Source organism: Galleria mellonella, unplaced genomic scaffold (genome assembly GCF_026898425.1).
Source record: "Galleria mellonella isolate WM207_F2 unplaced genomic scaffold, CSIRO_AGI_GalMel_v1 utg182, whole genome shotgun sequence".
In the NCBI taxonomy this organism is placed as follows: Eukaryota; Metazoa; Arthropoda; class Insecta; order Lepidoptera; family Pyralidae; genus Galleria; species Galleria mellonella.
In genome coordinates this window covers 440,745-462,709 of record NW_026442023.1, presented here as the reverse complement: position 1 = coordinate 462,709, position 21,965 = coordinate 440,745, and the positions used below count along the sequence as shown (strand labels likewise).

Genomic DNA, 21,965 nt, shown 5'->3' with positions numbered 1-21,965 from the left:
TTTCGTAAATTCTCACTTATCTAGGAACAGGGGAAATCGGTCATATGAGGATAAAAGATTTCGCTGAGCAGCAGTTTTTGCCAGAGAATCTTCTCTTTCATTACTTGGTTACCTGATATACCAAAATAGGCTTTGGCGCAGTATAGCAGAACCTTTTGCTTTATGGCCCTATATTTGGTTCCGTATATCTATGAATATTGGGTGTAAGGAGCACGGGACAGATACACTCTCCAGAGCTATCATAGAAACACTTAAGATGTTTGCCATATGATATTATGGCTTTGTCTATATAATTTTCAGTGCTCTAAGTTTTGTTGTTAATTTAGCTTGAAAGGCGGAGCAATAATCTTCCAAGTGCAATTCGGAGTAAAGATTATCTTCACCGTTAATCCAAGCTGAAACCGATCCCCCCTATGTTATCGTTAATTTTACTCCTATCCGTATATACTTGGAGCCAATCATTGATGTTTTCGTTAAGATCTTTGTGGTAGTTGATTATATTATATTTAATATCGAGTCTTTCAGCAGAATGAAGTAAATTGGCGACTGGAATAAGGGATTTTTACTCTTTCCCAGTTAGTACCTGTAGTGCGCGGTTTCTCTTTGTATAAGAAAAGCTCTGTGTGATCTTTCGCTTTAAGCTTGAACAGTAATACACCAGCAAAGGTCATAGTGGATGCAAAAGATGTTCTATGTGCTTTGGTAATTTTTATAGCAAACAGTCTCGTCATTCTGTCAAGGCACTCCTTTGATGGAGTATATCGACTGCATGTGCCTAGCAATTAGCAACGTAAAGGTTAATAGGCTCGATCACCGCACAATATTATTAGTTTAGAAACTTCAAAGTTAAGTCTCAATTGTGCTCTGGCCATTTTGAAAATCGCTTTATATAAATTTAAAGCTTTAGCTATAACATTTTTGAGATAGGCATTAAAATTAAGATCTCTTTTTGTAATTAAATTGAGACTTTAATTAACCTATGTTATGGGAACTGCAGACTGCAGTATATTAATCTTAGATTATAAACGTAGTACGTTATACTAAACCTATAATATTAACAGTTGTGATCATTTTAAAAACACTTTTGTCTTCAAAATTGGAATCATAGCTCAATTCTTTATCTGTGTTTTTGTCTTTCGACGTCTTAAATGCGGAATTAGTTACTCAGTCTCTTTTTTAATCTGTGGTTTGACGTTGATTACTGTGACGTTGACGTTTCGGCCTTTCACCCCAGGGCTCGTTCCGTCCGCTCGTCCTCCCTCTTTCCGAAATTTACCATGGCGGCTGGGGTAGGTAAAATTTATCTCTTTAGATCTTGATAATCAAGATTCTTATTTAATCAATGTCACTTAACTAAAGATCCTTTGTATTTGTACTAACTACACACCTATTTATTTCTTATAGGTACTGTACACTTATCCGGAAAACTTCCGAGCTTACAAGGCGTTGATCGCCGCACAATACTCTGGAGCCGACGTCAAAGTAGCTCCCAATTTTGTGTTCGGGGAGACTAATAAATCAGAGGAATTCCTTAGGAAGTTCCCTGCAGGAAAAGTGAGTGTGATGTTTGAGTGAATTAGTAGTTTCAGTGTTATCTCATACGATCGCATATGTTTGTGAAGGTGACGTGTATTATCTGCGATTTATTTTAGGTTCCGGCGTTTGAAAGTGCCGACGGAAAGGTTTTGCTGACTGAAAGCAATGCCATCGCTTATTTGGGTGAGTGTCACATATTATTAATTATTACTTTACACGGAATAACCTACGATATCCTCAAGTCGTCGGCAGACTTATCCGCTGATCCTCAGAGCCGATAATATCCCTAAGGTTACATACAGACCTAAATTTATATACATCATATATGTACCTTTGCCTAATAAAACGATGATTGTCCCACTAGTGGGTGTGAATCTGTTCCCACAAGAAAAGAATACTATCCTACTGTTACCAGTCTGACAATAGGCTTTGTACTTGCTTATATATAATTTTTATTTTTAACTATTTATGCAATTTATTTCCATAAGAAGTTATTTTTAATCATAGACTATTGTAACCTTTACTAAAAAACTAAATTGATTAAAGTACTCACTATAGTCCTAAGTTAGCAAGTTTTAAAAGCACCAAAATCAGTATTTTAGAGATTATAGATTAGTATAAATATAATCCTTAACTAACCTAAAATTCTCAATGACAATTGCCTTTATCTGTGGGTTAAGGTGTTCCTAAAAATCTGTTATGACATTTAGACATCTATAAGGCTGCTATACATACTGAAATCTCAAAAAAAAAAATTATAAATACATAATGATTTGAAACATTTCTTTTAACTTGTATTTACAGCCAATTCCATTCAAATTGTAACAATATCCAAATAATAAATTTTGATTTACCATCAAATGATAATAGTGATTAATATAAAAAAAAATTTACATGGAGATTTATCCCTAAAAGGGATGCTGCTCAACCCTTAACCATTTAGTTACCTCTTATAAAACCAATTAAAAATAAAGACTAGTCAGTTTATGTATAAGCTATGATATTTATTTTCTGATCTTTGAAAATGAAAGATTTTTAAAATCGGTTGAGTCATTTTGAGTTTATCCATTATAAACAGACATCATTTCTCTTTATAATATTAGTATAGATTTTGTTATAAATATGAAAGTAAGGTTTTTCATACTTAGTTACTCTAGATATTAATGAAATTTGATATTAAAATAATGTAAAATATACATACATATTAATTTATTTAATAATTCGCCACATGGTCCCGACATACAGAGGAAAAACACCTGTGTCCTCAGGAATGGCAATGCTTGGGGGTATAATGGGTGAAACAGTATACTCTGTTATGTCCATGGTACTGCTCACGTCTATAAGCGACAGTTACCACTTTCCATCGGGTGGGCCTTCAGCTTGTTTGCCATTCTCAGTTGCATAAAAAAAAAAACAGAATATGCCACCCCTTCCTTTCCCGTGGGTGTTCTAAGAGTCAACTAAGGGAGGATGAGGAATGGACAGCAGCGTCCCTCTTAATACATCTCTAAAAGCCTAACTGCGGTTGCCAACCCACCTGCCAAATGTGGCAACAACTGGCAAAAGTCAACCTTAAGCGAAAGCTTAATGTTCATACCTTACACATGAATAATGAGGTTCTGTTTTGAATTCTAGATGTGTATAATTTTTTTGTATACAGTTGCAAATGCAGCGCTCCGTGGAAATGACTTGCAAACACAAGCACAAGTGTGGCAATGGGCATCATGGGCTGACAGCGAGCTCCTGCCTGCCTCCTGCGCTTGGGTGTTCCCATATCTCGGCATTATGCAGTTCAACAAACAGGTATTTATTTGCTTTTAAAACTTATGCCAACAATAAGTTATATTCTCAAAAAGAAACATTCAGATAGCACCATGAGAGTTAGTGTGAATAGGATACATTCAACATATTTTATACTTCAACATATAAAAAATACATATAACAGAATATATGTATGTATATGTACATGATACAAGAGATGCATATAAGACTGGAAGTCTTTGGAATACTGAAAGGGACTCTCTACTCACACTCTATATAACAAAATCAAAGGGACTGGTTATTTTAATGGTTTATAAGTTTTCTTTAATCCAATTAAAAAATATAATTTTACAAAACATTTTTTTTTTATAAAAATAAGTGAATAATAAATTATATAACATAGTTATAATCAGTTATCTTTGTTTGTTGTTTTTTACTATGCCAGTATTTTAATTCTATCTTGTATTTTATTCATGTCTTGGAATATAGTTACAAATAGAATACAGTTCAAAAGAAGGAAATAGTTGCAATTTTGTTGAAATAGTTATAATTCTGTGGGTATTGTGTTTGAAGGTCAGTGACTCTGGGGTCTGAATAATGACGTATTGTTTCGCTATTGAGAATGGTTGCAACACTATAAAGTGTTTCAATATAAGGGTGACAATATAAATCAAATACACCTTAGCAATTTCTACATTTTAACAATTTTTTTTTATAAATTCACTATATACAGTTTTCACTGTATATATAATACACGTATATATATTTCAATAATTTTCATTTATTTTAATATTTATTTTATTTTAATTTAATTTAATAAGACTAAACTGCAACTACAATGCAAATTGTAGTAAAAATGTGCTATATGTATCTTTCTTTATTGTCAGATATTATTCATTTAAATTCTTATCCCATATACAATTGCACATTGTATATTTTTAACATTATTATCAAAACTTTGCATATTTTCAAATATATATATATTTTTTAATTATTTATTTTATAATCGGCTTTACTCACGTCACTTGAACCAATGCTGCTCGCGACCTGTGAACCGCGCTCTTGCACACTGTCTTACTTTGTCTCAGCATTTCTATCTTAATTCTCTTTGTCTCATACAAATATTAATACCAAGTATATAAGACCATTTTTATCTATTAATATTGTCGATTACAAGTCAGTTGCCAATCAAATGTAATATGTCATTATCAATCTCGTCTTATCAATCATATCGCAAATAGTTCCCAAAGAAATTGTATCAAAATTGGTCCAATAGTTTAGTTTTTACCAGAGGGAGACTATACAAAAGTCGTTTGCTTGGGTACCTCTGTCCCATTCGTGTTTCAACTGTGAAAGCAGTTGTGTTTGCATGGCTGTGTTTTGGTTTGAAGAGTAGGATATGGCGTGAATTTACTGGGTACAGAGGAATAACACCTGAGTCCTCAGGAATGGCAATGCCTAGGGGGGGTATCATGGGCGAAACAGTATATACTGTTATGTCCATGGTACTGCTCATGTCTATAGGCTACCACTTTCCATCAGGTGGACCTTTAGCTTGTTTGCCATTCTAAGTTGTATAAAAAAAAAGTTTTTAATCAAAATAACACTCCTATTGCTATGATTGAAGTCAGTTTTTTTTTTTTTTTTTGTTAAATATTGTTAAATTTTTTAACAATTTTTTTTATTTGTTTGCATAGAACGTAGAGCGCGCGAAGTCGGACCTGCTGGCGGCGCTGCGCGTGCTGGACGCGCACCTGCTGTCGCGCACCTTCCTCGTGACGGAGCGCGTCACGCTCGCCGACATCGTCGTCTTCACCACGCTGCTGCACGCCTTCCAGGTGAACACACTGATCATCTTTCTGTATCTAATATGTCTATTATAGACATTAGGTTATAGCAAAAATGTACACAGGCGGACTTATCCCTTAAAGGGATTTCTTCCAGTCAACCTTGACAACCTAAAAGGACCTATAGGGTTTGTAAATGAAGCATAACATATATGCTGCAATAATAATACGATAAAAAGTAAACTATTAGTAACTATATAGTTTTTTTAATGGATAATAATGGAATGGTAATCCCGCCTGTGCTAACGGTATACAGTGGCGGGACATCAGTGAGGGATGATAGGTGTGAATGAAAAGGAAAGTATTGTGATGAATACACCAAATTTTACTAATATTTATAAACTACTTGTAATCAGTGACTTTATCCACGTTATCAGGATAAAAAGAAATCTATGTCCTTCCCCATCCCATACAGTATGTGTATACCAAATTTCATAGTGATGGGTTAAGGCGCTATAAGGTTTAACAAATAAACATACAACCTCACTGTCACATTTATAATATTAGTAAGGATGTGAAAATGAGTTAATACGAGATTTAATTTAACTTGGATAAAATTTGGTAAACACAATTGGTAATTAGTGGCTCAGGAGTGGTCTTTATGGCGGTCCATGGGGGAGGTCCTCTGCTGGACATAAGTCCAGCAGTGGACGGATAATAATAATGGCTGAAATGATGATGATGATGACTAACATTATCCCTCTCCCAGTTAAGCATGTTGTATATTATAAAGCGGTCTATGTTCCCCACCAGCACGTGCTGGAGCCGTCACTGCGCGCGGCCGTGCCGAACGTGACGCGGTGGTTCCTGACGCTGCAGCACCAGCCGCCCGTCACCGCCGTGTTGCCTCCCGCGCAGCTCTGCGCTGCCACGCCCGTCGTGCCCAAGTTCCAGCCTCAACAAGACAACAAGAAGGTATACGAGCTAAGTCTTAATCTCCACTAAAATGATGATGACGGGTCCTGACTGATTCTTGTCACAACTTCAACAACACGAAAATTAAATAAAAAAGCAAATAGGGACAAAAATGAAGTTGTAAATTAACATAAAATAAGAATATATATATATATATATATATATATATATATATATATATATATATATCCAAAAACTAAATTTAGTAATATGTTTGATAGAAATGCAGTATTACAGCTGACCATTCATATTGCTGTGTGGTTCCAGCATAGAATGGACCAGCCTTTCCTATGGGTATGGTAAGAAGCAACTAATGTAATGTAATGGTTGAGAGATGGGCAGCAGCATTCCTCTTAAAACGTCACCAAAAGCTAAACTACAGTTGCCAGTCTTTGCCAAGAGTGGCAACTACTGGCAAACAGTTAACAACTAAAATGATGATGATTCTTATTAAACATTTCCTATTTAAATTTAATTATTTAATTCAATATATTTATGAAAATATTATAAAACCCACTTTTTTTTTTTGATGGGTGAGAATGAAAACAGGCCAGTTAGCCCATCATGATGAATTCATCAGGAATTAAACATGATAGTTTCCAGGGAGAACCACGAGGAGGTCGACCTGGTTGGGTATATTCTAGCAATGGTATTCCATTACTAATAATCCCTTTCCTCCCAAAAAACTATTAGTTTACTGAACACTTTTGTGTATCATGAATAAAATGGTTTTTTTAAAGTTATATCATGATTTAAACAAAATACAAATAGATATTTCATCACAAGCAAATGTATCAATATTATGTAAAGGAAAGATTTGTTTGCTTTTTTTTTTGTAATGGATATTCTCAAATATATTATGAAAAATTCAAATTTTTTATTTATTAAGCTACTAAAAAACTTAGTTCTTACATTCACAAACCTAATATAACTTCTTTCAGGACGGTGCAAAGAAAGACAAAAAGAGTGAAAAGAAAGAACAGGCACCCAAAAAAAAAGAGGAGGCCAAACCAGCCCCAGACCTAGCTGATGAGCTGGATGAGAAACCAAAGGAGTCCAAGGACCCATTTGATTCACTGCCAAAAGGGTAAGCATGCTAAACACGTTTCCGTTTATAGAATGCGATATACCAGAGAAATGACAGAATATGGCGGTATAAATACCATATTCATTAAAAATGACAATAATAAATGCATGAACAATATTATGGATATCACAGACAACCACTACAAACAAACAAACAAGCAAGCCTGCATATGCATTTTTGTTATATAAGCTATGATGACATCCTTATAGGTTAAAAACTTGTAAATTTAACTAATATAATAATATTCTAATTAAGTCATATCTGTACATGGAAGATATTTAAGAAAAATTTATATATGGGTCCTTAATAAGGGCAATAGAAGCCAAAACAATAATTTATATACATTGTGTGTCTCTATGTTTGTTCTGGTATCATACAAAAATTACTGCACCAAATTGTATGCAGTTTTTACAGTTGTATTACTGAATGTCTAACTTAAAATCAAGTGTATATTCCTATTGATACACCATCTATAAGTGGTTCATTAATTTTCTCATGCTGGAAATCAAAATATTTTTAAAGTCCTGAGTATTCAAAACATTGGAATTAGTAGTGATGTTATTCTTTATTTTATAAAATTTACACACTTTTAGTTTTAATATCTCAAATAACAATGCATCTTAGCTATGCATGGGTACAATTTCATACTGAATTTAATATAAAATCATAAGTAATCCATCGCAATTTAAAAAACAAATTATCTACTTATATAAGTTTCATTACAATGTATTGTATTGTATCAATCTTTCGTAAAAAAATCCTTGTTTATTTATTTCTTCAATTGGGTGAGCTTTACAGTCTCCCAATCAAATACCCAGGAAAGTATCAGTACAATATCACATATGGATATTATATGGAATAACATTATAAGGATTTAACTCACATAACAATAATAGAAATAATGTTTAGTAGAAGTATATATACTATTTAAAAATAATAATTTGTTACGCATTGTTTAAATTTACAGAACATTCAACATGGATGATTTCAAGCGCTGTTACTCCAATGAGGATGAGGCCAAATCTATTCCTTACTTCTGGGAAAAGTTTGATCCACAGAACTACTCTATCTGGTATGCCGAGTACAAGTACCCAGAGGAGCTCGCCAAAGTGTTCATGAGCTGTAACCTGATCACAGGTGTGTAGGCAATAATTATTTTGATATTTTGTCTTCATATCTTAAGAAGCAACTAAGAGAACTTAATGGTTGAGGAATAGGCAGCAGTGTCCCTCTTAAAACATTACCAAAACATAACTGCGGTTGCCAATCCGCCTGCCAAGTATAGCAACTACTGGCAAAACTCCCCTTATGGGGAAGGTTCATGTTCAGCAATGGATCAGCTGATATCATCATACTTCGTTATGAACTCTCTTAATATAATACCACTAATATGTGTCGTGTTGGTAGTGGGCATATTTTTACTGATTTCACATCATCCTCAGTAATCACCAGTACAGCGTGAGGGGGGGGGGGGGAAGGGATTGTTATTAATGAGGTCTAATAGACTCATTGCTAGCGTGGAATTCGACCTGAGAGGGACCCTCTCAGGTCGAACCTCCACGCGTTTCCCCCTGGAAACCATTAATTAATTCTTGTCAAATTCGTCGTGGTGGGCCAACTGACCTGCATTCATTCTCACCTATTATCTTCCACTGGTGCCTCGTCGGTATATACCGATAGCGTGGGCGAGGTTACCATTCCATTTTCACCCATTAAAAAAAATTACAGCGTGAATCGATGACGCAAAGCTACCATTCAATTTACACCCAATTAAAAAAATAAACTCAATAGAGAATCAGAGCCCAATACTAACGGTTCTCTCCCTACACAGGCATGTTTCAGCGACTGGACAAGATGCGTAAGCAGGCATTCGCATCTGTTTGCCTGTTCGGCTCCGACAACGACTCCACCATCTCGGGCGTGTGGGTGTGGCGTGGCCACGAGCTCGCATTCCCGCTCTCGCCTGACTGGCAGGTACCGTATTCACTGTATTCTGCACAAAGTGGCGTCACAGTGTAAGGAAAAAGCTTCACAATGGTCTATCACTCTTAGACATCTCTTGCCATACCACTTGTCACATGTTAGAACACAAATGGTCGCGTACAGTATCAGAAAAATTTAAGAACGCTCAGGTTTTGATTTTTTTTTTTATACAACTTAGAATGGCAAACAAGCTGACGGTCCACCTGATGGAAAGTGGTAACCAGTTCCATGGACATAACAGAGTATACTGTTTCGCCCACGATACCTCCCCATGCGTTGCCATTCCTGAGGACTCTGGTGTTATTCCTCTGTAGCCTGTAAATCCACACCAATTAAATTCATTAATTGTCCCTAGAGACTAGTATGATGTTTTTAAAAAAGGATTCATAAAGTTTTCTCTATGGTCTGCAACACACACGTGATGCTCCTAGTGTTGCAAGCATTCATATATAAATTAATATTGTATATAAGCTTTATTAGACAAATTTTTGATACTTTGAGTAACATTATTGTATTATTGATAATATAGCTTTTTAAACTGAAGAAAGTTTTTTTTTTTTCAAATTTATTGTATGATTTTTAAGTTTATCTATTTTTAATATTTTACTGGGTACACACAGGAATAACACCTAAGTCCTCAGGAATGCCAACACATGGTGGAGGATCTCATAGGTGAAACAGTATACTCTGTTATGTCCATGGTGCTGCTCATGTCTATTGGCGACAGTTACCGCTTTCCATCAGGTGGCCTATCAGCTTGTTTGCCATTTTAAGTTTCATAAAAAAAAATGTTTATTGTTTATATTATTATTATAGATATACTCATAGTAAGCATGTTCTACTTCCAGATTGACTATGAATCCTATGACTGGAAAAAGTTGGACCCAACCAGTGATGACACAAAACAATTAGTACAGCAATACTTCTCCTGGACTGGCACCGACAAGCAAGGCCGCAAGTTCAACCAGGGCAAGATCTTCAAATGAAGCGCCCCAGTGCCCCCTAGTGCCGCATTCGATACCGCCCCGCGGTAATCGCCCGCGCAGCGGTATCGCATGCCGCTCTTCTACTCGAAGGCGACCATCTACTCTAAGAGCGAACAGTGTCTTATATAATATAAACACTTTGTATTTGCATTTATTTTCAAAGTACCCTCAATACAGATCAGTCTTAATTACATTTTTACGGAAGCCAGCTTTGTAATAAATAAAATTGTTTTTATTTATGAAGTAAGCTTTCATTTTTATTTATCCTTATTTTTCAATACCGAAGTTGATCTGTCAATTTTTAAAAATACATTTTTCAATATTTCGCAATGATTTGTTTTTTTAAAGTGCACACTAATTTAGTCAATCCATAGAATAAGTATATTTTACAAATGCATCATATTTTGCTTTCTAAATTTTCCAAACTCTTAATGTCGAGGGGAAAGGGATTGTTAGCATTGGAGTTTGACAGCCCCATTGCTAGCAATTAGCCCTATTAGGTCGACCTCCACGTGGTTCCCCTGGAATCCATTGTGAACAATTGTTGTTGAATTATTCACGATGGGCTAACTGACCTGCTTTATCCTCACCTATCATCCTTCACTGGTGCCCCGCCGGTGTATACCGTTAGCGCGGGTGGGGTTACCAATCCATTATCACCCATTAAAAAAAAACATTCGAACGCTTCACTTTTTGCTTGTATTACTCATGTAATATTGCATTATCAAATATATAGGACTAGCTTTTACCCGCGAATTCGCTCTCGTGACCGTTTTCTCCATCTCATATAGTATGCGTACCAAATTTCATAGCGATTGGTAAGCCATTGAAGTGTTAAAAGGTAAACTAACTCCCTTTCACATTTATAAATAAGATTGTAGTAGATTTTTTTTTAATAATGTTTTATATAATTTTATTGCCGTATGGTCCCAGTACAGAATAGGCCAATAGGAGGGCAAGGGATGATCAACAGCGCCCCTTTTAATACATCTCCAGTCTAACTGCACTTGCCAAGCGAGGGAACCACTTGTAAAACCTCCCAAAGAGGAGGCTTGCTTAATACTCTATTCGAGTAATGTCAAATCCATTAGGCTTATTTTTTTTATAAATAACTTAGAATGGCAAACAAGCTGACTGTCCACTTGATGGAAAATGGTAACCGTCGCCTATAGACATGAGCAGTACCATGGACATAACAGAGTATACTGTTTCGCCCATGATACCCCCATGCGTTGCCATTCCTGAGGACTCGGGTGTTATTCCTCTGTACCCAGTAAACTCACGCCATATCTCACTCTTCAAACCGAAACACAGCCATGCATATACAACTGCTTTACGGTTGAAACACGAATGGGACAGAGGTACCCAAGCAATCGACTTTTGTACAGTCTCCCTCTGGTGTGCCAAAAGTACGTGACTATTCATGAAGCTAATATAAAAACTTGCTCAACAAACTGGCTGTGAAGAGGAATTAAAACGAAACAAAGTTTTGGAAAGCAAAAATTTATATATTTCATATTTCAGACTTTTGCCTAAACTGATAGATTTGTATAACAGTTACATTACGTACTTTCTTATATATTATTGCGTTCATGAAGTCAACTAATGACAAGAATCGCTAAAGCAAAATGTAGCGACAGACGTAGTTACACAGAAGTCGTAAAGCGGTATCGTTTACATAATTTTTAATATAGGTAGTTATGTCTGTAGCGATACACAGAAAATATTAAAGTGAAAACATCGAGATAATTGAATAATAAAAGTCAAATGCATCGTTTGTTGCGTATAATTTGCGCAAAAGTGGACCCGCGTCGCCTCAAAAGCGTTACCTTACAAAACAAATTCGTACTAGTGACTAAAAACATTTTTTTTTATTAATATTTATTATTTTTGCGTATAAATAGAGCGAGATGCGTGATATGCTATGTCAATCTCATTTATGCATTCGAAACGATAGTTAACGTAAGATCTGATTATATATACATGTATAATAATTTATCTGTTATCTACCTTTTGTATCTTATTGGTTATTTTACTCTGATTTTATAGACTATAGACGATCAAGCAGCTTGCGTCAAGCACGCATCTATTGTCGCTTATAAAACGAAACAGAATAACTGTCTGTCCTACAAACTAATAATTACGTGCTTAATTCAAGCTGCTTGACCGTTTACGTAGCCCATAACATGTGAAACGGCTGTTGCCCAGACAAGTGGCAAATGAATCCGTCGATAGATACGTTATTGCTTACACGTGCAAAAACCACGTTAAAAGCAATACAACCTATCAGGTCGATTTTCACGCAATTCCCCCTGGAATGCATCGTAATTCATTCTTGCCGAATTAGTCATAACAGACCAACTGACCTACTTCCTCACTTATTCGCTATATACCGATAGCGCAGGCGAAAATACCATTTAATTGTCACCCATTAAAAATAAATTGTTTTTTTTTTTCTTATGTTTACACTAGCGGAATTTCATTCGCCACTTGCCTAGAGGGAATTAAAAAAAAAATCGTTAGCTATATAGTTTGAGAGCCGGGAGCGTGTGCCTCTTTCTTACTACAAGAACTAAACTCGCGACGCGAGTCCACTACAACACGCTAGGTCACTACCTAAGTACACTATACAACACTACTATTGGGAGTTTGCACAGTTGTATATTTAGTGCTGTGTCAACGATTACGAATTATAATTTGCATAATAATTTTACCTTTTATATTGATAGTCGTAAAACCATTGCGATCCTAAGTATTGCCATTTATTTTAGCTTTATCGTAAACGACAAGGAATAACAACTAATTTTTTTAACATTTTAGAATTGTATATAACAAACGCAAAACGTGATTTATTAACTAGAAACATTTGAAATGTATGACGACTCTCCGATGCATCGTAAGCATGCCAGACCGTCTAGCGGATGGTAAATTAATTTATTTGTGTGCATATACAGGGCCGGACTTAGTGTGGTGCCCCTGAGCAAGTTTTATACGACCCCCATCCCCATTCCTCTGGTAACGAAAAAAGTTCGTCATCACCTTTTACCATGGTGCTTTAACTTCATCATCAGCTCTTACTGACGACTAAAATCTAATATGGCGCAATCTTTTATTAATCTTAGCACCTCTTACATGTCATTATACGCCACTCCTTTTGGACCTCAATACCCCCCTTTGATCCCGAATATATCCCACCAAAGGCCGGTACCACGCACATACACGCGTGGGATAGAACAAGACAGTAGCGTTCGGCGTCTCATTCTTTCACATGCGTGTAGTATCGTAAATATTTCTAACAACAAATAAATTTATTTAGCATTCGTCTGCTTTCCCGGTCACCATTTATCAAAATACAATTTGGTGCAGTCGACGTAAGGCAGCACTCTGTAGTTACATATACACTAACTACATATTTCATTCTTGTGGACGCGACCACACATTACAATACTCTTTTTTTTTCTTACTTGTCACAATTGGTAAACAATCTGGACATATTCATGTCACATTTATAACATCGTTGTCGTTTCGTTATATAGTTTAAACGACACCTCATTTATACACATTCGTCCAGCCAAAGAACATCACCCTCCTTTATATGACAGTCGGGTAAATATAAAATAGGCAAAAATAATGTAGAATCATAAATTACCATATAATACTGGCAATTTTGTTCATAATATTAATCATACGTACATAGATAAAGTACTGAGTTATTATAATACGTTTGCCATTTAAAAAAAGAACATACCAAATTGTTTACAAAAAAGTACAAGTAAAAAAAAACGATCTTTATCATACATTAGGTACAGCACACGACACACGACCGTCGCATATAAACCGCAATATACACTTCGAACAATTTAATAAACATCAAAAATGCAAAGGTCAACTGTGGCTAATAGGAGAGATATAAACGACGCTATAAATATAATATACCTAATGAACCAGGTAAATTTTACATCTCAAAAATGATAACATCTCGTTCCAAGTCAATAGTAGAGAATATAATCTATAAAACGTTAAAGTCGTGTCAAGGGGGAGGGCCGGCGACTAGCGTGGTGTCGGCCGCGGGCGACGGGGTCAGTGCTGCCGCCTGTCCGCTCGGTCGTGTCGCTCGTGTCGCGCATACCGCTCCTGATACAGATAAAAACATAATCTGTATCTAAGAATAAGGAATTATATAGGAGGAGTGATAAAATTATCAATTCATAGCAGGCTAGTGTATAGAAAATGTTATACGGCCATATAATTCTACCAAATTCAGATACAACCTGCTTGCATACTTTCTACATAAACTGTGTCAATAATATAATCTAGTAATGTAAAATTTATCAACAACAACAAATGCCTAAGTTTTTAATTATGTCTTTTACTCTTTCACTCAAAAGCTACTGAACGGATTTGAGTTAAATTTGGTGAGGGGATAGGTCATATCCTAACTTAGCACACAAGATACATTATGTAGTGTATTGATCCATGCGGGCAAACCCGCAGAATACAGCTAGACTTAAATATACCAATAAGTATGCCACTAAATGCGTCCCCATAGCCTATAGTCAATAGTGCCAGCCCCAGTAGGCTCGCTCACCTGATGTACGGACACGTCGTGAAGATCAAGATCTGCAGTGAAGGGGCGTCCCACTTGCACACTTAGCTGCACGTGCTCTTCCACTCTATCAGACTCCAGTGAGGATGCACTGAACAACCAAGCATAAGCGGTCAATTCATACATATCAGCCGTAACCTGTCTTCTTTCATAAAAGGGGTTTACCAGTAGCTGCCACGCTTGGCTCCCACAGTTAGATTTTGGTGATGTTTAAAGAAAGACACTGCTACCCCGTCCCTGAAGTTCCCTTAGTCGCCTCTCACGACACTTACGGGAAAGGAAGGGGTAGCCTATTTTATGCCGGAACCACACGGACGAAAAATAGTTCTATCCTTATGAATAAAACCAGTTACATTATTCTAATTTCAATTTGAAATGTGAAACCAATAAATACTATTTTTTATTTTGGGGGAAAGGGATTGTTAGTAATGGAGACTGAGAATCCCATTGCTAGCAATATACCCAACCAGATCGACCTCCTCGCGGTTCCCCCTGGAAACTATCATGGTTAATTCCTGATGAATTCATCATGATGGTCTAACTGGCCTGTTTTCATTCTCATCTATCACCCTTCACTGGTGCTCCGCCAGCGTATCTCGTTAGCGCAGGCGGGGCTACCCCATTGCCATTTTCACCCATAAATAAAAAACAATAAATACCTAGTCTTATGCAAAAATTACTAAAGAGATATATAGAGCTGTTTTTATTGTATTATATATTCAATTTTTTACTGGGTATTATTTAGTTTATCTTTAATTCTACGGTTATTACCCTTATACATTCTACAATTTTCTTTTACTGTCTACCAAGCGCGACAACTACTGGTAAAATCTCCCAAGGGGAAGGCTCAGTTAAAAGCTGATATGATAATAATGATGAAGCTATTGTACAGTTGCTCCATACTTGGTATTTTTTATTGTCATTATTTTGATACCTAACTGATTAAACAATATTGTATAATAAACAGATAAACTAATTTTACTAAGTAATTTATGAGTACATTTATCGTAGTAGAAAAGAGATATCAAGTTGTCTGCAAAACCGGGACTTTAGGGAGATATGTTCCTTTACTTATTTTAGAGTCACGACTCAAAAGTAATTTAAGAATGACGTACTTCTAAATTCGCAGATTTCATCATACTACCAGAAATTGGAATTACCTATTGCTTGGTTATTGTTAATAACCTACATTTACAATTTTACTAGATAGTATTGTCAATGCAATTATTGAAGTATCAATTTGTTTTAGCAATTTGTCAGAGAAAAGTTCTCATAGAAAATTTAAAGTTGTGCGAGATCGGTACCTAATGCGCCTCTGCTGAACGTCGTCGTCGAGCAATGGTAACTCGTCATCACGGGAAGGAGCGTGTGTGTGGCACTCGCAGCGACACTCTTCCGGCTCCACGTAGCTGAACACTACATCCCGCCCACCGGCACCGCTCGAGCCCCCCTCATCGACTCCAACACCACCGCCGCTCGTTGCCGCGCTCGGTAAAGTTTGGATGCGTTTTGGCTGCTTGCGCCTCTCCGGCACCTCTTCGAAGTCGATCCACTCTGTTTTAGCTCGAGTCTCGTAACCTATATAAAATATTACATTTCAACCAGTTCATTTTAAAAAAGTTTATTCACTTAATTCAATATTAACTTACCATCGCTTCGGCTACGTGTACGTGCACGCTCCGATCGTGAGGGGCCGGAAGCAGATGTAGTTCGCGGACGTCGTGGTAAACGAATGCGAATCTTGTCAGTGGCAGGTGATGTTGATTCTGTTGTAGCGGGTGGTCGAGGCACCTGTGGCACTGGCTGCACAACCGGCGCCGGGGATGACCGCGAGCCAGCACGCGGTGTGGTGGCACGCGGTCGCTCCACACGCGCCACCGTCACATCGCTTCGCTCTCGTACTGGCACCATCGGCAATGCAAGTGAACGCTCCAATGGTAAGGTTGTCGGTACATAGGGCAATTCATCCTCGAAAGATTCTTGTACAACTAAACCTCGTTGCTCTACGTCATTGACACTACAAGAAGGACCCGCATCAGAACTGGTCTCAGACTCTGAGGAATCCTTCGTTCCATCTTGAGGGCTTACTGTGCTCGTCCACGTACTAATAGATTCATTCGTCGGATCTGGCTCGAGCCTGTTTTCTCCTATTCTTTGTATATTGCTGCCGGTTCCCGTAGAAACGGGAGATATCCGATCGGCAATTGTAGTTATGTGTGTATCTCGTAGAGTTGGCGGGTGAACCTCTTCGCTATCTGGAAAACTATGTATCGATTCTGATATTTCACTCGTCACGCTCGGAGTTTTCGTTATACTAAATTGCGTACTAAACACCTGGTCCCTGCTTCCTACTTGTGTTGAAAATACAAAACGTTCTTTTCTTCTTCTCTCACTGGGCTGTTGAGTGGCACTAATTGCAACAGAGTCAGCTCGTGCAGTGCTAATAGAAGTTTCACTATGGTCTCGCTTTGTTGCCGAGCTTACATCAAAAGTTTGTTCTGCATTCTGCGTGGTGACTTTTTCTTGATTTGGAATATTTTCTGGTGGGGCCTGTATTATCGCAGTAACAGCTAATTCACAAACTTTTTCTCGTGTCGACTCAGTTGCTAATGATGGTTCCGAAAAGCGTTCGTTACTTGATTTCTCTGTTGGCGAATGCAATGGAATAATTATACTTCCATCAGGTAACACTGTTCGTTGAATCGGTTTTGAAGAAGTACGAACATCAGACAAAGGTTTTGATGTGGAGTAAGTATGTGGTGCGGAAGCTGGCCGAATTGGTTCATGATGTGTAACGATATCAGAAAATTTTGGTTCACTTTCGACTTCAATATTGCTAGTACTGTTTGTTCCACTTGCAAAACCAGTCGTGCTCGTACCGCTCGTACAACTACTCGTCCCATTTTGTTCATTAGGTGGTGTACGTAGAGGTATGTGAATTATACCATCCTTCGTATCTTCATAGTACTTCAATTTATCATTGCGACGGCTCCGCTCTACAGGTTGCTGCAATATCTGTCTCTGAGATTGTACAACAGGTGAATTATCGCGCGAACTTGGCGATGGCGATGTAGCACTTTTTCGTGGCGTCCTAAACAATGAAAGCACTGAACCCCTAATTTTAGTGGCGGAAGTAGGCGTCGCTGAACGATCGCGACTTCTACTACGTGATCTACCTTCAGTTAAACTTTTTTTTCGCCGAAGAGCATCTGATGGTGAATCAGGGGATGCGATTGTTTCCCGTGATTTAAAAAGAGAACAGAAAGATGACTTTCTTGAAACAACAGTACCGACTGGCGACGGTGTACGGCTATCACGAGGAACCTTTCGACGTGATGGTGTCGGACTCACCGTGCTGGATACTGTAGTGCTAGCGGCAAGTTCTGTTGGTCTATTTGCGCCACCCAGTATTAAAGTATCCGGCTTCTTCATTCCTTCGCATCCTATCAGTGTTCTCTCACTCTCATCTTCTTCGTCTTCCTCGTATTCTGAGTCGGGTTTCAGTCTAATTCGAATTATATCTTTTGAGCGATTCTCATTTTTTTTTACTTCTGGATCTAAAGATTCCCGCCTGTCTCTCGATCTTGCCCGTCGTTCTTCAGCACGAGCTCGATTTCTCGACTCTTTCCGACGTTTATCTTCGTCGGGTGTAACCAGTTGTCTCACAACTGGTTGTGGATCAGGAGGCACTGTAGGAGTAGGCGACGTTAATCGCACTGTATTAGTTACACAGGATGCAGTAGTTGCCGAAGGCGTTCGTGAATTCGCACTACTTGGTCTAATACTTGTGCGTTCAACTGTTGCTTCGGTTCGCACCTCTCGCCTATCTCGCGCATCTACTGGTGCTGGAGTTGATGATGGAGCTTGTCCGGAACTTAATTTAGCCATTTCTAATAAACGTTCTTCGACCACTGCAGCACAGATTTCTGGATCTGTTTCAATTGGCTTCGGTCCACAGAAAGATGTTTCCAATAACATCTTGTGCGGAGATGGAGATCTTGAAATACCAGAAACTACTGAAAGACGGGATACCCGACTATTATGGCTGAAGCCAGAAAGAGCTGAATGCGCCGAACACTGTGAGCCGACACTTGATAAGCGGCTCGTTCTTCCCGATACAGCCAGTAGCGCCGCTTCTGAACCTTGGCTATCTTTTCGTGAATGTCGACGCTCAGGATTTGCGGGTGTGGGAGCTATCTTGGGTTCACCTGGCGCTGGTTGAAGGAAGGCGAGTTCCTCTGTGGAAGATCGTAAGTCGAGTGCACCGTCTTCCCGAAAACCGAGTTCTAGGCGCGAACGAGCTTCTTCACCCCCGCCACTGTTACTCGCTCCTGCGAACAGCGCCAGTTCTGGGGAGCTATCCCGAGAATCGTGATGACTTGAACTAGAAGCCCTAGAGATATCAATACGTGGCGCCGTCTGCAGCGCGCCCGCTGATGGTGTGGAGTGTGAGCGAGCGCGCTGTTCGGGCGGCGCGAGCGCGTCACTCGTGCTGGGTGATGTCGGCACGACTGACGTCGCAGAGACGGATGGGTCTTCGCGGATCTCCGGAAGGCGTATCGTTTGTTTTGTTTCCGGGCTGGACTGTAATGTGATATGAACGCTTTCATCAGTAACTCGTCACCCTACATATTTGTATTGTTTGCAAAGGCAAAACAACTACTTGTAATTATTCAAAAAACTTTGCAAAATACTACTCCCAATAAAATAATTACGTACATAGCAAAGAAGCGAAGGAGAAAGTAGAGATACATACTGGTGGTCTCACCTCATCAGAGACGTCGTGGTCGAAGGAGGCGATGGGCGCAGGGCCGCGGCGCGGCTGCCGCACGGGCGCGCCGCTGGCCGCCATGCGCGGCCGCTACTGCCACTTCTGCATCGCGCCTCTATCTACACCACTCTCCGTGCACTACACTCTTCGCTCGGTTTCTCGCCCGTATTCTACAACACGGACATAAATTATGCAATTGTGATTGGGGCGAATTTTACGATATTATTTCTAATAAGAATACATTATTTCACAAACACGAGTATCTCATCAAATACTATTTCGTTGTGACCTTATATTGAACGGTCAAAGGTTCATCGACGCATGCTACCTCAGGCGAAAAAATGTGGGACATTTAAATGAGTAAGTTAGTATAACACTGAACTACCTATATCATGACCTGTTGGTGACAGATATCGATATCTGGGCAATCACAACACAATATTCGTATCGTAATACACTGTAAATATATTCCACGACAGTCGATCGTAGTGAATGCGCGCGCCTCCACGGGGCGAGCGGATTCGTTTTCGTTTTACATTGGAGGTGGTCGCGCCTTCATGGTCCGTGTGTACTGTGAGCGGTCGTGCTACATGGGTGGTGGGCTGTATGGGCCCGTGTCACATCGCGTGGACACTCGCGGCACGTACCTGGCGGCAGCGGGCTCGTCGCGCACAGCCGCGCTGCGAGCGCCCATCGAGCGCCGCGCCGCGCATGCGTCTCTCTCGGTCCCACTCGCCCCTCGCCCGTACCCCATTTACAGTGTACGTACATTGTACGAGACTCAGACCTAATCATAACCACCACAGATTAACTATTTGTCGTCACGCGAAATACTGTTACATAATGAATGAGTGCAATTCAATATCTAACTACAATTTTGATTGTTGTTGCGAAGCATAAGTTGCTTCGCGACTGTTTCTATGAAACATGTTTAATCAATTGTATTACCTTTAATATCACTCAAATAAAATTAAAGCGCTTTACTAGGTCTATCGATATATCTGTTTAAATTACTAATGCAACGAATAACTGCGAATATGATCTTTTCTCTAAACGTTGTATTCGAATAATTCAAAAACTTCTTTCAGACATTCTTTACTTATTTTAGGAACGCAACACTAAATTACCAAAAAATTATGGATATTTTCCCTGGAATCCATTATAATTAATTCCTGGAAAATTCGTCACGATGTGTCAAACTTTCAACCTTTACTCTCGACTCTCACTGGTACCTCGCCTTCATATTTCATTTTCACACATAAAATAAACTGTAACCTCACGAAAGAGAAATATTTACTTCTAGTTAAATTTATTTTATTATACATAATATTATTTTAAAAGAATTTATATTGCTTAGCTCGTTTAATTTATTTTAACCTGTTTGTATTGGTATAATCGAATAAGATAATCGTATGTAGGCGAGTAGTACATTCGATTATGTGTATTTATAAAAATAATAGTTATTCATTGCATTACATCACTAGTATAGATTTTTCCCTGTCACCACTTTCCATTAGGTAGCCTAATTGACTATTAGCACAGTGTCACAGACACACTCTCTGTTTAATTAGATATAAACTCAAAGGAAAACACACATGCATAACCTGTAGCTATAGGCATTGAGGGGCAATGCCCTATCTTAAAAGGCCCAATGCTCTAGCTTAAAATGCAAGGCCCCAAGAAAATTAGACAGATTCGCTTTTTCAATATCACTTAATTATGGCTTTTGTCCTACCTAAGAGTTCTTTTGCCCTACCTTAAACTTAGATCTAACTACGGACCTGTACACATCTTTACACCGTTACAACGTATTGCAGTTTAACCCATTCTAATATTACAGTAAATACGTCTTTTTTTAATTCCCACTAATAAATGTAATAAATGTAAAAATTTATTCAATAAAATCCATTTTCAACCGACTTCAAAAAAGAGAACTTACTAAATTCGGTTGTATTTTTTTATGTTTGTTGCCTCATAACTCTGTTAATTTTACACCCATTTGGAAATTATTTTTTATATGAAAGGATACACGTGCAAATTGTCCCATAGAAATTTTATTAAAATCCGTTTAATAATTCCTGGGAAATATAATACATTTTTTAATAAGAATATATTTTTGAGGACTAAGTCTCAGGCCGTGCTTTTTTTACTTTTAATGGATGATAATGGAATGCTTACCTTGCCTGTGCTAACGGTATACACTGGCGAGGCACCAGTGAGAGATGACAAGTGAGGATGAAGCTGGTCAGTTGGCCTATCGTGAGTAACAATAATTCAATCACAATAGTTACCAGGAGGAACCGCGTGGAGGTCGACGTAATAGGATATATTGATAGCAATGAGATTTTTAATTCCCATTACTACCACTCCCCTCTCCCCCCGCTCAAGCCGGTCTAGAACTATGCTTGTATGGCTGTGTTTCAGTTCAAAGAGTGCCGTTAACTATTCACTGTTGAACATAGCCCTCTCCCAT

General features: G+C 38.2%; 2 protein-coding genes across 5 annotated transcripts; one reads left to right on the top strand and one right to left on the bottom strand.

Annotated features, from left to right (window-relative positions):
* Window positions 1-1,146: 1,146 nt before the first annotated feature.
* On the top strand, window positions 1,147-10,358 carry LOC113512900 (elongation factor 1-gamma). Its single transcript, XM_026896859.3, has 10 exons — window positions 1,147-1,289; window positions 1,405-1,554; window positions 1,653-1,719; window positions 3,197-3,339; window positions 4,995-5,135; window positions 5,898-6,059; window positions 7,001-7,146; window positions 8,114-8,283; window positions 8,978-9,120; window positions 9,978-10,358. Exons 1-10 carry the CDS (start codon window positions 1,278-1,280, stop codon window positions 10,113-10,115), a joined length of 1,272 nt encoding a protein of 423 aa, XP_026752660.1. The 5' UTR covers window positions 1,147-1,277; the 3' UTR covers window positions 10,116-10,358.
* Window positions 10,359-11,597: 1,239 nt separating this feature from the next.
* On the bottom strand, window positions 11,598-20,273 carry LOC113512906 (serine/arginine repetitive matrix protein 1). Of its 4 annotated transcripts, none has more exons than XM_026896867.3 (6): window positions 20,140-20,273; window positions 19,478-19,662; window positions 16,371-19,305; window positions 16,026-16,299; window positions 14,704-14,812; window positions 11,598-14,249 (listed from the first exon to the last, which is right to left on the bottom strand). In XM_026896867.3, exons 2-6 carry the CDS (start codon window positions 19,571-19,573, stop codon window positions 14,196-14,198), a joined length of 3,468 nt encoding a protein of 1,155 aa, XP_026752668.2. In that variant the 5' UTR covers window positions 19,574-19,662; window positions 20,140-20,273; the 3' UTR covers window positions 11,598-14,195. The 4 variants fall into 4 exon arrangements, with proteins under 4 accessions (XP_026752668.2, XP_031766863.2, XP_031766865.2 ...); XM_031911003.2 differs by having other exon boundaries at window positions 19,878-20,210; XM_031911005.2 differs by having other exon boundaries at window positions 19,490-19,662; window positions 19,878-20,210.
* Between the last annotated feature and the right edge of the window lie 1,692 nt (window positions 20,274-21,965).

Coding starts and splice junctions, on each gene's coding strand:
- LOC113512900 (XM_026896859.3), top strand. Junction 5,136..5,897: donor CGCTGCTGCACGCCTTCCAG/GTGAACACACTG, acceptor GTTCCCCACCAG/CACGTGCTGGAGCCGTCACT. Junction 9,121..9,977: donor CGCTCTCGCCTGACTGGCAG/GTACCGTATTCA, acceptor TTCTACTTCCAG/ATTGACTATGAATCCTATGA.
- LOC113512906 (XM_026896867.3), bottom strand. CDS start 19,573: ATGGCGGCCAGCGGCGCGCCCGTGCGGCAGCCGCGCCGCGGCCCTGCG. Junction 14,813..16,025: donor GTTCAGCAGAGGCGCATTAG/GTACCGATCTCG, acceptor TTGGTTGTTCAG/TGCATCCTCACTGGAGTCTG. Junction 14,250..14,703: donor ACGACGTGTCCGTACATCAG/GTGAGCGAGCCT, acceptor TATCTGTATCAG/GAGCGGTATGCGCGACACGA.